Consider the following 12540-nt stretch of genomic DNA (forward strand, 5'->3'; position numbering starts at 1 on the left):
AGTTTCATGACGATTCCACCATGGGAATCGTTACAGTTTGTGCCTTGTTTTGCCCCACAAATTCTCTCCTCATAGCTGTCTCATTCAACTAATACTCTATATTGTTCATATCTTCATTGGATCCTGTATCTTAGGACCAAAATAGGGACATAATGGTTCTATCCTACGAGTTAGTAATGTCCGCATGTGAATCGTTATCATCACTAGAGTCATGGTATGTTTATTCCTGACAAAAATCCGAACAAGAAAAAAACGAATGTGTTTATTAATAGTCATTTCATCAAATACATGCATTAAAATGAAGAAAAAAACGGATGTCAATAGACCAACTTTAGAAACCAGGACAAATTCTGGTATAATTTTAGATATGAAGCCTTTGATATTTGGATCACACCACATTAGCAAAGGTTCTCTTTGATTAAACCGCTATTACCCATAAGAGAATTATCCCTCAGCTTTTGTTGATTCGAGTTAAGAATTACCCATAGATGGGCATTGCATGCATTACACCGGCATTTTCTAAATCCACTGTGGAAATCAATCAGATCCAACAAACAGAACAAGGCAGCAATCAGAAAAAAGAAAGTCAAAATAATGTAGACCGCCATCCGTTTTGGAAAGAGTAGAAGTCAATCAAAGTCAAAATGAAGAGGACAAACCATCAGATTTTGAACCAAAACTAATCCAAAAAGAAAGGATTAATTTTAAGAATTGTTTAAAAAATAGGAGGATATCAACCACACGATTCATCATTGCTGATCAGTCAAAGCATTGAGTATGAAAGTGTACGTAAAGGCATCCTCCTGGAGCTTCTCAAATCTGCACCAGACAAGGAAGTAAGTTTAAAACTGTGACAAAACTAGATGTATGATTTTCTCTATGTTTCTCCTTTTTTGAAAAAATTTCTTGTATGACAATTGCTAAAAGAGAATGGAACTCTATAGATTTTAGTTTGAAAGTGGAATGAAAATACGAAAACCACATGCAATGATTATGAACTATATCGTGAAACTGGGTTCTCACAATCAAATTCTTGTTACTCCATTTTGTGCCTTAAACACAGAGAGTTCGGCAGGAAACTTGGGCAAATGGAAATATGAATGACTTGGAGAAGCTATTTACGAATTATCTCACTCAACTTTGTGCATTCTCCATTTTCCATCGGACCATTTACAAATTTTCAAATTGTCATAATGCAAAAATAACAGACAGTTAAGAATTAGGAATTTTCTTACTTATAAAACCCGAAAAACTTTGAAGGAATTTCAATGACTTCGTCCGTCCTAAAAGAAAGATATTTAGTGAATCTTTTTTATTGGTATAAAAAGAACATTGTAGATAATGTTGTATTTTGCCTGAATTGTACTTCTGATGAGATGTACTTCTTTGCATGCACTGGATGCATATCAATAAAATTTCATTACTTCATCAAAAAAAGAGAACACCGAAGCATTATCTCAAGAAGGGAATCCAAGTCCTTAGATAGGAAAAGGCCTTTTTTCCTCTTTTATATATTCTTTAACCTTTTAAAGTCAAAATGGAAAAGAAAAAAAGACATCGGTTTCGGCCCTACTGTATGAAGAGCACGTTTACTTTGAAGTTGCTTCGCTTCACCGGCGTGGAGCGAGGACCCCTCACTTATGCTTCATTGCTTTATGTGTCGAATAGATGGCTTTTAATAGCATTAGTATGAGACTATGATCTTAATTCCAGAAAGCAGAAATATACTTCAGATCCAGAAAAAATCTTGATAAGCCATGTATCTTCCATACATATTCAAAGAGGAAGAAGCAAAGAAATATAGGAGAAGATAATGATCTGCTTCTTCTCAAATTCCTGGAGCTTCCAAACATGGAGGATTAAGCAGTTTCCTACGGTTATTAGAAGAAGCTATTTGTTAGCAATTTATTAAGGTTAGTAGAAGATATCTATCTTTATCCTAACTTAGTTATGGAATAGTTATGGTCAGCCTATTATATAAATAATAGATCTTGTAATGTGTAGGTATATGGTAATTATCCTTTATATGTAGACAGATTGTTCTGTAAAATATGAGATGTTTGTGTCTCTCTATTATTAATAATATCAGTGTATTTTCTTTCTCTATTTCCATTATAAAAATCTCTGCTCCTATCATTGGTATCACAGCAGTAAGATCTGCCATGGTGAACACACGGACCAACGCTCCCACAGCAAACTCATCATTCTGACTGTTGATCCGATCACCCAACAATTGACGACTATAGCAACGAAATTGGAGGCCACAGATGCTTTGGCCACTGATGTCGCTGTCTTAAAGGCACAAAACAGTCAGAACCAGCATGGTGCAGGCGATAACAATGGAGATCACAACAATAAAAGGGAAAGCTAAAGCACCAGAGGATGGCGAGGTTGATATCACTTGGTGGCATCGAGAAACTTCCCGTCATTCGCAGACAAAAATGGAATTTTCGAAGTATGAGAGAGGTGATCCTCGAGGTTGGATTCTGAAAGCAGAGAAGTATTTTCAGTACTATCAAATGCCTAAAGATTGCAAGGTTGATGTGGCTTCTATATTCTGGAACGGTGCTTGAGTATAGGCAGGAATTTGCAAAACAAGCCTTCAGCTTCACGAACATCCTCAACAACCACTCGAAAGTTCTTCCATTCTCAATCAACAACCACTTTGAAGCTTCAAGGCACTCTTTGTGGGCGTAAAGTGTTGATGTTGGTGGACACTGGCTCTACGCATTATTTTGTAGCAAAAGGAATTGTCACAGAACTTGAGTTGGCTGTCCAAGATCTTCCCACCTTTGTTGTTCAGATAGGCAATGGTAAAATTGTCAAATGCAACAGAGTTTGTAAGGGCCTGTAAGTAGAGCTTTCTGATTTGGCCATCACGCAAGATTTTTTCCCCTTTTTCTTTGGCGGCACAAACATTATGCTGGGTATACAATGGCTAGCATCCCTGAACACAGTACAAGCGAATTGGAACGAGATGTTTCTAATCTTCCAATAAATGGGAAAAAATACTAACGGCAAGGTGTTCCTCATAAAACAGACACAACAACATATTTTCAATCTTTTTAGGTAATATCCCTACTTCACAATTGATGCAACAGCTCCTCATTGAGTTTAACAGTGTGTTTTCATAACCTAATTCCCTGCCCCCTTTTTGCAATTTCACCCATTCTATCCCTTTACTTCCTAACTCAAAACCTCCCAATCTACGTCCATATCATTATCCTTTCTCCCAAAAATCTGAAATTGAAAAACAAGTCTCTATCTTGTTGCAATCTGGATTCATTCTTCCTAGTTCCAGCCCATTTGCGAGTCCTGTCCTATTAGTTAAGAAAAAAGATAATAGTTGGCGTATGTGTGTTGACTACTGCAGCCTTAACCAAATCACTATCCCAGATAAATACCTTATACCCAACATCGATGAACTACTTGATGAACTCCATGGGTCAACCATATTCTTAAGGTAGATTTACGTTCAGGCTACCATCAAATTCGTGTAAATCCTTCGGACATTCCTAAAACTACTTTTCGCACTCATTCTGGCTACTATGAGTATATCGTCATGCCTTATGGCTTGATAATGATCCATCTTCATTCCAAACTGCTATGAATGATCTTTTCTGCCCCTACTTGCGTAAATTCGTTCTTGTCTTTTTTGATGATATTCTAATCTATAGTCCTACCATCCAGCAACACTATGAACACCTTCGAACAACCTTTAACCTTCTATCTAGCAATTCTTAATTTGCCAATCCAAAAAAATATCTATTTGGCCAACCTCAAATTGGATTTCTGGGTCACACTGTTTCCCTTGCAGGAGTGGCGGTTGATGACAAGGTTGTTGTTGTGTTACATTGGCCATTGCCTAAATGTGTTAAAGAGCTACATGGTTTTTTGGGTTTGACTGGGTATTATCAGCGCTTTGTGCGTAACTATAGCATGTTGGCTCGCCCTTTTACTGAATTGACTAAGAAAGATGCATTTCATTGGGACAATCATACTATTGCTGCTTTCCAACAGTTAAAAAGTCTTAATTTCAGTTCTTGTTTTGCGTCTTCCAGATTTTACCCAGCCTTCTACGGTGGAGTGTGATGCTTCCACCGCAGGAATTGGTGCCATTTTGTTGCAGAAGGAATATCCCATCGCATATTTCAGTAAAAGCTTGTCCTTTTCTAATAGAATCAAATCTGCCTATGACAGAAAACTCTTAGCCTTGTTATTGGCTTTGCAGAAATGGAAACATTGTTTATTGGGGCGTCATTTCTTTGTAAAGAATAGTCTGAAATAGTCTGAAATACTTGTTGGATCAACGAATTACCACGACAGAACAACAACGCTTTTGCTGAAGCTTCTGATTTCACCATTATTTATAAGTCTAGCGTGAAAATATTAGAGCAGATGCTCTTTCTCGTAGGCCTCATTTTGCAAGTTTTTTAGCTTTAGCTATTCCTGTTTCAATGGATTTCGGAAAGTTGCAAGCCAAGTTACACTCAAATCCTTACACGAAAGAGCTCTCTTTACAAAAGCTTAAAGATCCGATTTCTCTTCCGGATTTTCAGGTGTCGTCTAATCTTCTATATACAAGTCTCGCCTGATCATTCTTGATGATGCTTCTCTTAAAGCTAAGATATTGTCTGAGGTTCATGATTCTCATGTTGGAGGACATGGCGGTTACTTAGAAACTCTTAAACGGGTTTCAGAGGGTTTTTATTGTCTCCATTTGAAAGAAGGAAGTCAAGCATTATGTCACAAAATTGAGACTCTAGCTCCAGCTGGCCTTCTACAACCTCTTCCTGTTCCAGAGCGTGTTTGGGAAGATATTTCACTAAATTTCATTGTCGGCCTTCCAAAATCCTGTGGAATTGATACGGTGTCGGTGGTAGTGGATCGCTTCAGCAAATACAACCATTTCATTGGCTTGTCTCATCCATTTACTGCTAAATTTGTGGCTGGCCTTTGTTGCAAAGAAATTGTCCGGCTTCATTGCATCCCGCGTTCTATTTTGTCTTATCGTACCATTGTTTTCCTTAGTTCTTTCTGGCAGGAACTCTTTCGCCTCAGTAATACTCGTCTTCGCATGGGCGCTTTCTATCATCCTCGATCTGGTGGTCAAGCTGAGGTCGTCAATCGTTGTTTAGAGTCATACCTGCGTTGCTTTGTCCATGACCAGCCTCTCCAATGGAGTAAGTTTCTTGCTTGGGCTGAATTTTCCTTCAATACTAGGTATCACACTTCAACTGGTTATTATCCATTCAAAATTGTGTATGGACGAGACCCCTCATTACTGCATCCTTATCATTCGGGCGACACTAATATTGCAGACCTTGAAGAATAGATGCCGACTCGAGATGCTAAGTTGAAAGCACATGCAGATTCTCTAAGCGCAGAGATCTCTCTTTTAACGTTGGTGATGCTGTCCTTTTATGTATTCAACCATATCGTCAAAAGTCCTTAGCCAATCGCTCATTTCAGAAGTTGTCGCCTCGTTTCTTTGGCCCTTACAAGGTCATTCGCAAAGTGGGTCATGTTGCCTATGAACTTGAACTCCTAGCAAGCTCTAAAATACATCTTATCTTCCATGTTTCTCTCTTAAAGCCTGCGCTTGGTTCTGATTTGCCTTCCCAGCCACCGGAACTACCATTAAATTATGAAGGCAAGCTCATTCTTTCACCCGAACAGGTTCTTGATCATCGTTGGGGACCACCAACAACTAATCTTCAACTTGAATTCAATGGGTTAGTCGACCTCTCGAAGAAGCTAGTTGGGAAAATTATGATCTGTTAGCTGCAAAATTTCCCGACTTTTCCCTTTAGGACAAACCCTCTTTCCAGGAGGGTGTACTAATAAGCCACAAGTTAGATAGTTATGCATACATAATTCTAGTACCATATGTAGTAGGAGTAGAATATGTATTTTATAGAGGGCTCATTGTATCATTGTTAATATATCAATAATATTGTTCCCCTATATTATTTCTCACATGGTATGAGAGCATCGGTGAGAAACTCCGGAAAGGTCGGACAATCGCTGTGCATCAACTTCCGGCGACTTTTTATAGATCTGATTGCATCACCTCTTTGTCGGTGAGTGTTGTGCTAAAACCAATACCACCAACATACTCGGAAAGCCCCAGCGACCAAATCCTAAGAAACCAGTCCGGCAAAAACCCTCCCATGCGCTGTCACGCGCGGCTAGAAGCTCTAACGTCGGCGACGCGTCCGTCACACGCGCCGGCGCGTGGACCCTATTCCGGCCAGTTTTTGACGAAAGTCCTTTTGGACAGTGTGTTCGCCCATCAATTTCGAGCCTACTCATCATATTTTCTTTTTATTCCGATCACTTCAATTTGTTTCGGCAACTATAGTGATTTTTCCGACATAAATAGTGATTTTCCGGCAAAAACATTGTATCCTTCCATGTTTCAGCGAGATACAGTTGATTAATTTTATTATTTGTTTCTAGACCTCTCTCCAATCCAACGATGTCTTCGAGATTTGATGTACTTGGTTCTAACAACACATGTTCTGGAAATTCAGCCTTTATGATTACTTCTGAACCCCTACTTGGGTGTTCAAATTATTTATCTTGGGTTTCGGTTGTCGAGTTGTGGTGTAAAGGTCAAGATATTCAAGATCACTTGACAAAAAAGGCTAGTGATGGAGATGAAAAGGCCAACGCACAGTGGGCAAAGATCGATACTAAGTTATGTAGTATGTTGTGGCGATCTATTGATTCTAGGTTGATGCCTTTGTTTCGTCCATTCCAGGGATATCATTTAGTTTGGGAAAAGGCTCGTAGTTTATACACTAATGACATATCTCGTTTCTATGATGTGATATCGCGGATGACAAATATAAAGAAATAGGAATTAGATATGTCTACTTACTTGGGACAAGTACAGGCAGTTATGGAGGAATTTGAGAAGTTAATGCCAGTTTCTGTTAGTGTTGAAAAGCAACAAGAGCAACGACAAAAGATGTTTCTAGTTCTTACACTCGTTGGACTTCCTAATGACCTTGATTCAGTACGTGACCAGATTTTGGCTAGTCTGATTGTCCCTACAGTTGATGAACTATTCTTTCGATTACTTTGCTTTGCTGCAGCGCCCAATCACATAGTGATCTCACCACAAACAGCTGACTCCTCTGTTCTAGCATCCCAGACAATGGAAAATCGGGTCTCACAGCCTATGGAGAATAGACGAGGAGGTCATTTTGGAAGGTCTCGACCCAAGTGTTCTTATTGTAGTAGGCTTGGACAATCTCGTGAGGTGTGTTACTCTATGCATGGTCGACCACTTAAAAATGCTCATATTGCTCAAACAGAGACTGCAGGTAACCAGAGGTTTTCTTTATCTGAAGGGGAATATAATGAGCTCCTTCAGTATCAAGCAAGTAAGCAGACACCTCCACAAGTAGCCTCTATTGCTCAGACTGATACTTGTGTTACTGGTAAGTCCTTTGCTTGTGTTTCCCGGTCTACTACTCTTGGACCGTGGGTCATGGACTCAGACGCTCACTTTTGTCAAATATTGTTTAGTCACAGTCTTTTCCCAATGTTACTTTAGCCAATGGAGTCCAAAAAAAAGCCAAAGGAGTTGGACAAGCTAATCCGTTATCCTTTGTCACTTTAGATTCTATTCTTTATGTCCCTGATTGTCCTTTTAATCTTGCATATGTTAGTCGGTTAACTCGTGCTCCCCATTGTGGTATATATTTTATTGATGACTCTTTTGTTATGCAGGACCGCAGTACGGGACAGACGATTGGCACTGGGCATGAATCACAAGGCCATTACTACCTTGACTCACTCAATCCTTCCACAACATGTCCAGTTACAGATCCTCCAGATCTAATTCATATACGCTTAGGACATCCAAGTTTATCCAAGCTTCAAAAGATGGTGCCTAGTTTATCTAGTTTGTCTACATTAGATTGTGAATCGTGTCAACTTGGGAAACATACCCGAGCCACCTTTTCGCGTAATGTTGAGAGTCGTGCAAAGTCTGATTTTTCTTTAATTCATTCTGATATATGAGGTCCGAGTAGAGTCAGTTCAACCTGAGAATTTCGTTATTTTGTAAGTTTCATTAATGATTACACAAGATGTACTTGGATTTTCCCAATGAAAGATCGTTCTGAGTTATTTTCTATATTCCAGAGTTTTTGTGTTGAAATAAAAAATCAATTTGGCGTTTCTATTCGCATCTTTCGTAGTGATAATGCCTTAGAAAACTTATCCTCCAATTTCAACAGTTTATGACTTCCCAAGGAATTATTAATCAGACATCTTGTCTGTATAACCCTCAGCAGAATGGGGTAGCAGAGAGAAAGAATAGACACCTCATTGAGACTGCTCGCACACTTCTAATTGAGTCTCATGTTCCACTGCGTTTTTGGGGCGATGTAGTTCTCAGGGCTCGTTATCTGATTAATCGGATGCCTTCATCTTCCATCCATACTAAGATTCCGTATTCAGTATTATTTCCTCAGTTAACTTTATACTTTCTTCCCCCTCATGTGTTTGGGAGCACATGTTTCGTTCATAACTTAGCTCCCGGAAAAGATAAGTTAGCTCCTCAAGCTCTCAAGTGTGTCTTCCTTGGTTATTCTCGAGTTCAAAGGGGATATTGTTGCTTTTCACGTGATCTTCGATACCTAATGTCAGCTGATGTCACATATTTTGAGTCTCCACCTTACTTTACCTCTTCTAATCATCTTGGTATATCAGAATTCTTACCTATACCGACTCTTGAGGAGTTTACTATAACTCCTTCTACATCTTCCCCACAGAAGTCTTACCCATACCGACCATTGTGGAATCTAGTGTTGCTACTCCTAGATCCCAGCCACAGGAACAACACTTTTGACTTACCATTGTCGTCTGTGTCCGTCCTGCACCTAATCCTTCTCCTACTGCGGACTCGTCTCCTCCAAGTCCATCGATTGCACTTCGGAAAGGTACACGGACCACACTTAATTCTAATCCCCATTATGCCGGTTTAAGTTATCATCGTCTGTCATCACCCCATTATACTTTGTATCTTCTTTGTCCTCTGTTTCCATTTCTAAGTCTACAGATGAAGCATTGTCTCATCCACGATGGCAACAGGCTATGATTGACGAGGTGTCTACTTTACATACGAGTGGTACTTGAGAGCTTGCTCCTCTTCCTTCAGGTAAATCTACGATTGGTTGTCGTTGAATTTATGTAGTCGAGGTTGGTTCAGATAACCAGGTTGATCGACTTGAGGGTCGTCTTGTTGCCAAAGAATATACTCAGATATTTGGGCTCAATTAAAGTGATATTTTCTCTAGTGTGGCTAAAATAGCATCAGTTCGCCTTTTTCTATCCATGGCTGCTGTTCACCATTGGCCTCTATCAATTGTACATTAAGAATGTTTTTCTTCACAGTGATCTTAGGATGAAGTTTATATGGAGCAACCACCTGATTTTGTTGCTCGGGGGAAGTCTATTGGCCTTGTATGCCGCTTGCGCCGGTCACTTTATGGTCTAAAGCAGTCTTCTCGAGCGTGGTTTTGTAACTTCAGCACTGTTATTCAAGAATTTAGCAGGACTCATAGTGAAGCTGATCACTTTGTATTTTATTGGCATTCTGCCTCAAATCTCTGTATTTATCGGGTGGCTTATGTTGATGATATTGTTATTACCGGCAATGATCAGGATGGTATTACTAGGTTGAAGCAACATCTCTTTCAACACTTTCAGACTAAGGATCTGGGCAGATTAAAGTATTTTCTGGTATTGAGGTCGCTCAATTTAGCTCAGGTATTGTGATCTCACAAAGGGAGTATGCCTTAGACATTTTTTAGGAGACAGGAATGACAGGTTGTAAACATGTTGACGCTCCAATGGATCTGAATTCTGAACTTCTACCAGGACAGGGGGAGCCGCTTAGCGATCCTGCAAATATAGGTGGCTGGTTGGTAAATTAAATTACCTCATTGTGACTAGACCAAACATTTCCTTTCATGTGAGTGTTGTAAGTCGGTTTATGGATTCTCCCTGTGATAGTCGTTGAGATGCAGTCGTCTGCATTCTTCGGTATATAAAGTCAGCTCCAGACAAAGGGTTATTATTTGAGGATCGAGGCCATGAGCAAATCATTGGGTACTCAAATGTTGATTGGGCAACGTCTGGATATTGTGTTTTAGTAGGAGGTAATTTAGTGTCGTAGAAGAGCAGGAAACAGAATGTGGTTGTTCGGTCTAGTGCAGAAGCAGAATATCGAGCAATGGCTATGGCAACATGTGAGATAGTCTGGATCGAACAGTTGCTTAAGGAGTTGAAATTTGGTGAAATTGGCCAAATGGAATTTGTGTGTGATAATTAAGCTACCCTTCATATTGCATCAAATCAGGTGTTCCATGAGAGAACTAAACACATTGAGATTGACTGTCACTTCGTCAAAGAAAAGATACTCTCAGGAGATATTACTACAAAGTTTGTGAAGTCGAATGTTCAGATTGCAGATATTTTCATCAAGTCCCTCACTGGTCCTCGTATTAGTTACATGTGTAACAAGCTCGGTACATATGATTTGTATGCACCAGCTTGGAGTGATAGATAGTTATGTGTAAATAATCCTAGTACCATATGTAGTAAGAGTAGAATATGTATTATATATAGGGCTCATTGTATCATTGTTAATACATCAATAATATTTTTTCCGTGTATTATTTCTCACACCACATATCTTCCATACTTCTTTAAGGAGGAAGAAGCAAAGAAATATAGTATAAGATAATGATCTACTTCTTCTCAAATTCCTGGAGCTTTCAAACATGGAGGATTAAGTAGTTTCCTACAGTTATTAGAAGAAGCTATATGTTTAGCAGTTTGTTATGGTCACTAGAAGTTATCTATATTTATCCTAACTTGGTTATGGGGTAGTTATGGTCAACCTATTATATAAATAATAGATCTAGTAATATGTTGTGTGGTAATTATCCTTTATATGCAGACTGATTGTTCTGTGAGATACGAGATGCTTGTATCTCTCTATGATAAATAATATCAGTGTATTTTCTCTCTCTTTTCCATTATTAAATCTTTGCTCCTATCACGTCTCACACTTTGGTTAGAGCTTTCATATTTACATTTTTAGGATGGAGTAAAATTTTCTCAAAAAAGAGATGTTTGCTTAAGACCCGAAACGATCTCCTGGGTTTTCTGTCATTCCGGTATCATACACACATCGGAGACTCTATACTAACTAAACAAAAGGCCCGAACAAAGAATGTAAGTCCCACTGGTAGGAAAATCCGGTCATAAATCTAGGGCAAAAATAACTAATAGAAAAGATTGCGGTCATAAAGCTAGTTAAAAAATCATACCTTCCAGATTTTGAAAAATGTCCTGCACCCATTTCACATTTGAGCAAGTGTAAATTATCATCCGTCTTCATATCTCTCAACTTGGCTACAAACTTGGCTGGCTCAGAGTACATAACACGTGGATCTGTCACAATTTCAGACCTCATGTTAAATCAAAAGTAGAAATATCTACACAAGTGACTGAAGATTAATCCTTTATTTCATGGTTATTCCACAAAATTTGTGTTATGGTAGATATAAGCCAATATATATCAGTCTGATCTGATCCATTTCTGATTGCATCCATATTTATAGCCAAGCTTCCTTAGTCCCTATAAAAGACAAGTACATACTTACGGACTATAAGAAACTTACTCTGGAACTAGGAATTCTCCATATCTCATTCTTTTCCTTACACTGACATACAAGTCTACACCTAAAGACACCTGACATACACTGAATCTATGTAGATGTACCAACGACAAACCAACCTTAATCCCAATTAGTTGGTTTTACCTATGGATACTTTGCTTTCACGTACTCCATTCTTCCCTGAGTTCCTCATGGATTGTTACTAAGAAATTATAAACAATGTCCCTCATATGATTTTACGACTACCTCATTGAATTTTAATACTACTAATTATCAGTGTCACACACACAACAAATGACTGACGCATTCAGATGTCCGCATAGGACATAACAAAACCATCTAATGCGACCTATTATTGTATATCCTATACGTACTACCTTAGACCTTCTATTAGATGTGTTCATCTCTATTATTGTGTGATCTTGTATGATATCCTAGCAGGCATTCCTATGATACTCGCTGTGCAGATATGTTGAGCCTCAAATTTCTACACAGCTCATATTGTAGATACATTCAGCCTTAGAGGTCCAACATTCCATGTAACATCACTGTCTAACAACTCTTAATGGAGCCAACTCCATCCACAATTCAAAAGCATGATAGAGGAAATGAACATCACTAAAGCCTTCTTCCCCATTCCCATACACTTTTCCCCTTTCTATCATATAGCTTCAAAACTGTGAACTGCTGCGCGGGCTTGCTTTGCACTTACCATTCAAACCAGCTGTAACGAGAATGTCCGGATAGTTCTGTGCTTTGACCTGTGAGAATAAAAAGGACAAAAGAAAAAGCCAAAGACAAGTTGAGTTGACAACATAAGAAACTAAAGTGT

General features: G+C 38.9%; 1 protein-coding gene across 3 annotated transcripts in view; it reads right to left on the bottom strand.

Annotated features, from left to right (window-relative positions):
- Positions 1–240: 240 nt before the first annotated feature.
- The window catches only part of LOC104116607 (uncharacterized), a 37577-nt gene continuing 25277 nt past the window's right edge, over positions 241–12540 (bottom strand). For 2 of the 3 annotated variants that reach the window (XM_009627494.4, XM_070199835.1), the window contains exons 9-11: positions 12421–12469; positions 11358–11481; positions 1308–2947 (exon numbers count right to left, since the gene is read on the bottom strand). In XM_009627494.4, the coding sequence (XP_009625789.1) occupies positions 2800–2947; positions 11358–11481; positions 12421–12469 (321 nt within the window). In that variant the 3' untranslated portion in view covers positions 1308–2799. Of the gene's footprint in view, positions 820–1307; positions 2948–11357; positions 11482–12420; positions 12470–12540 lie in introns of those variants that run through there. The other variant, XM_009627495.4, reaches the window with a different exon arrangement.

The sequence above is a fragment of the Nicotiana tomentosiformis genome, chromosome 4 (genome assembly GCF_000390325.3).
Source record: "Nicotiana tomentosiformis chromosome 4, ASM39032v3, whole genome shotgun sequence".
NCBI classification, from domain to species: domain Eukaryota; kingdom Viridiplantae; phylum Streptophyta; class Magnoliopsida; order Solanales; family Solanaceae; genus Nicotiana; species Nicotiana tomentosiformis.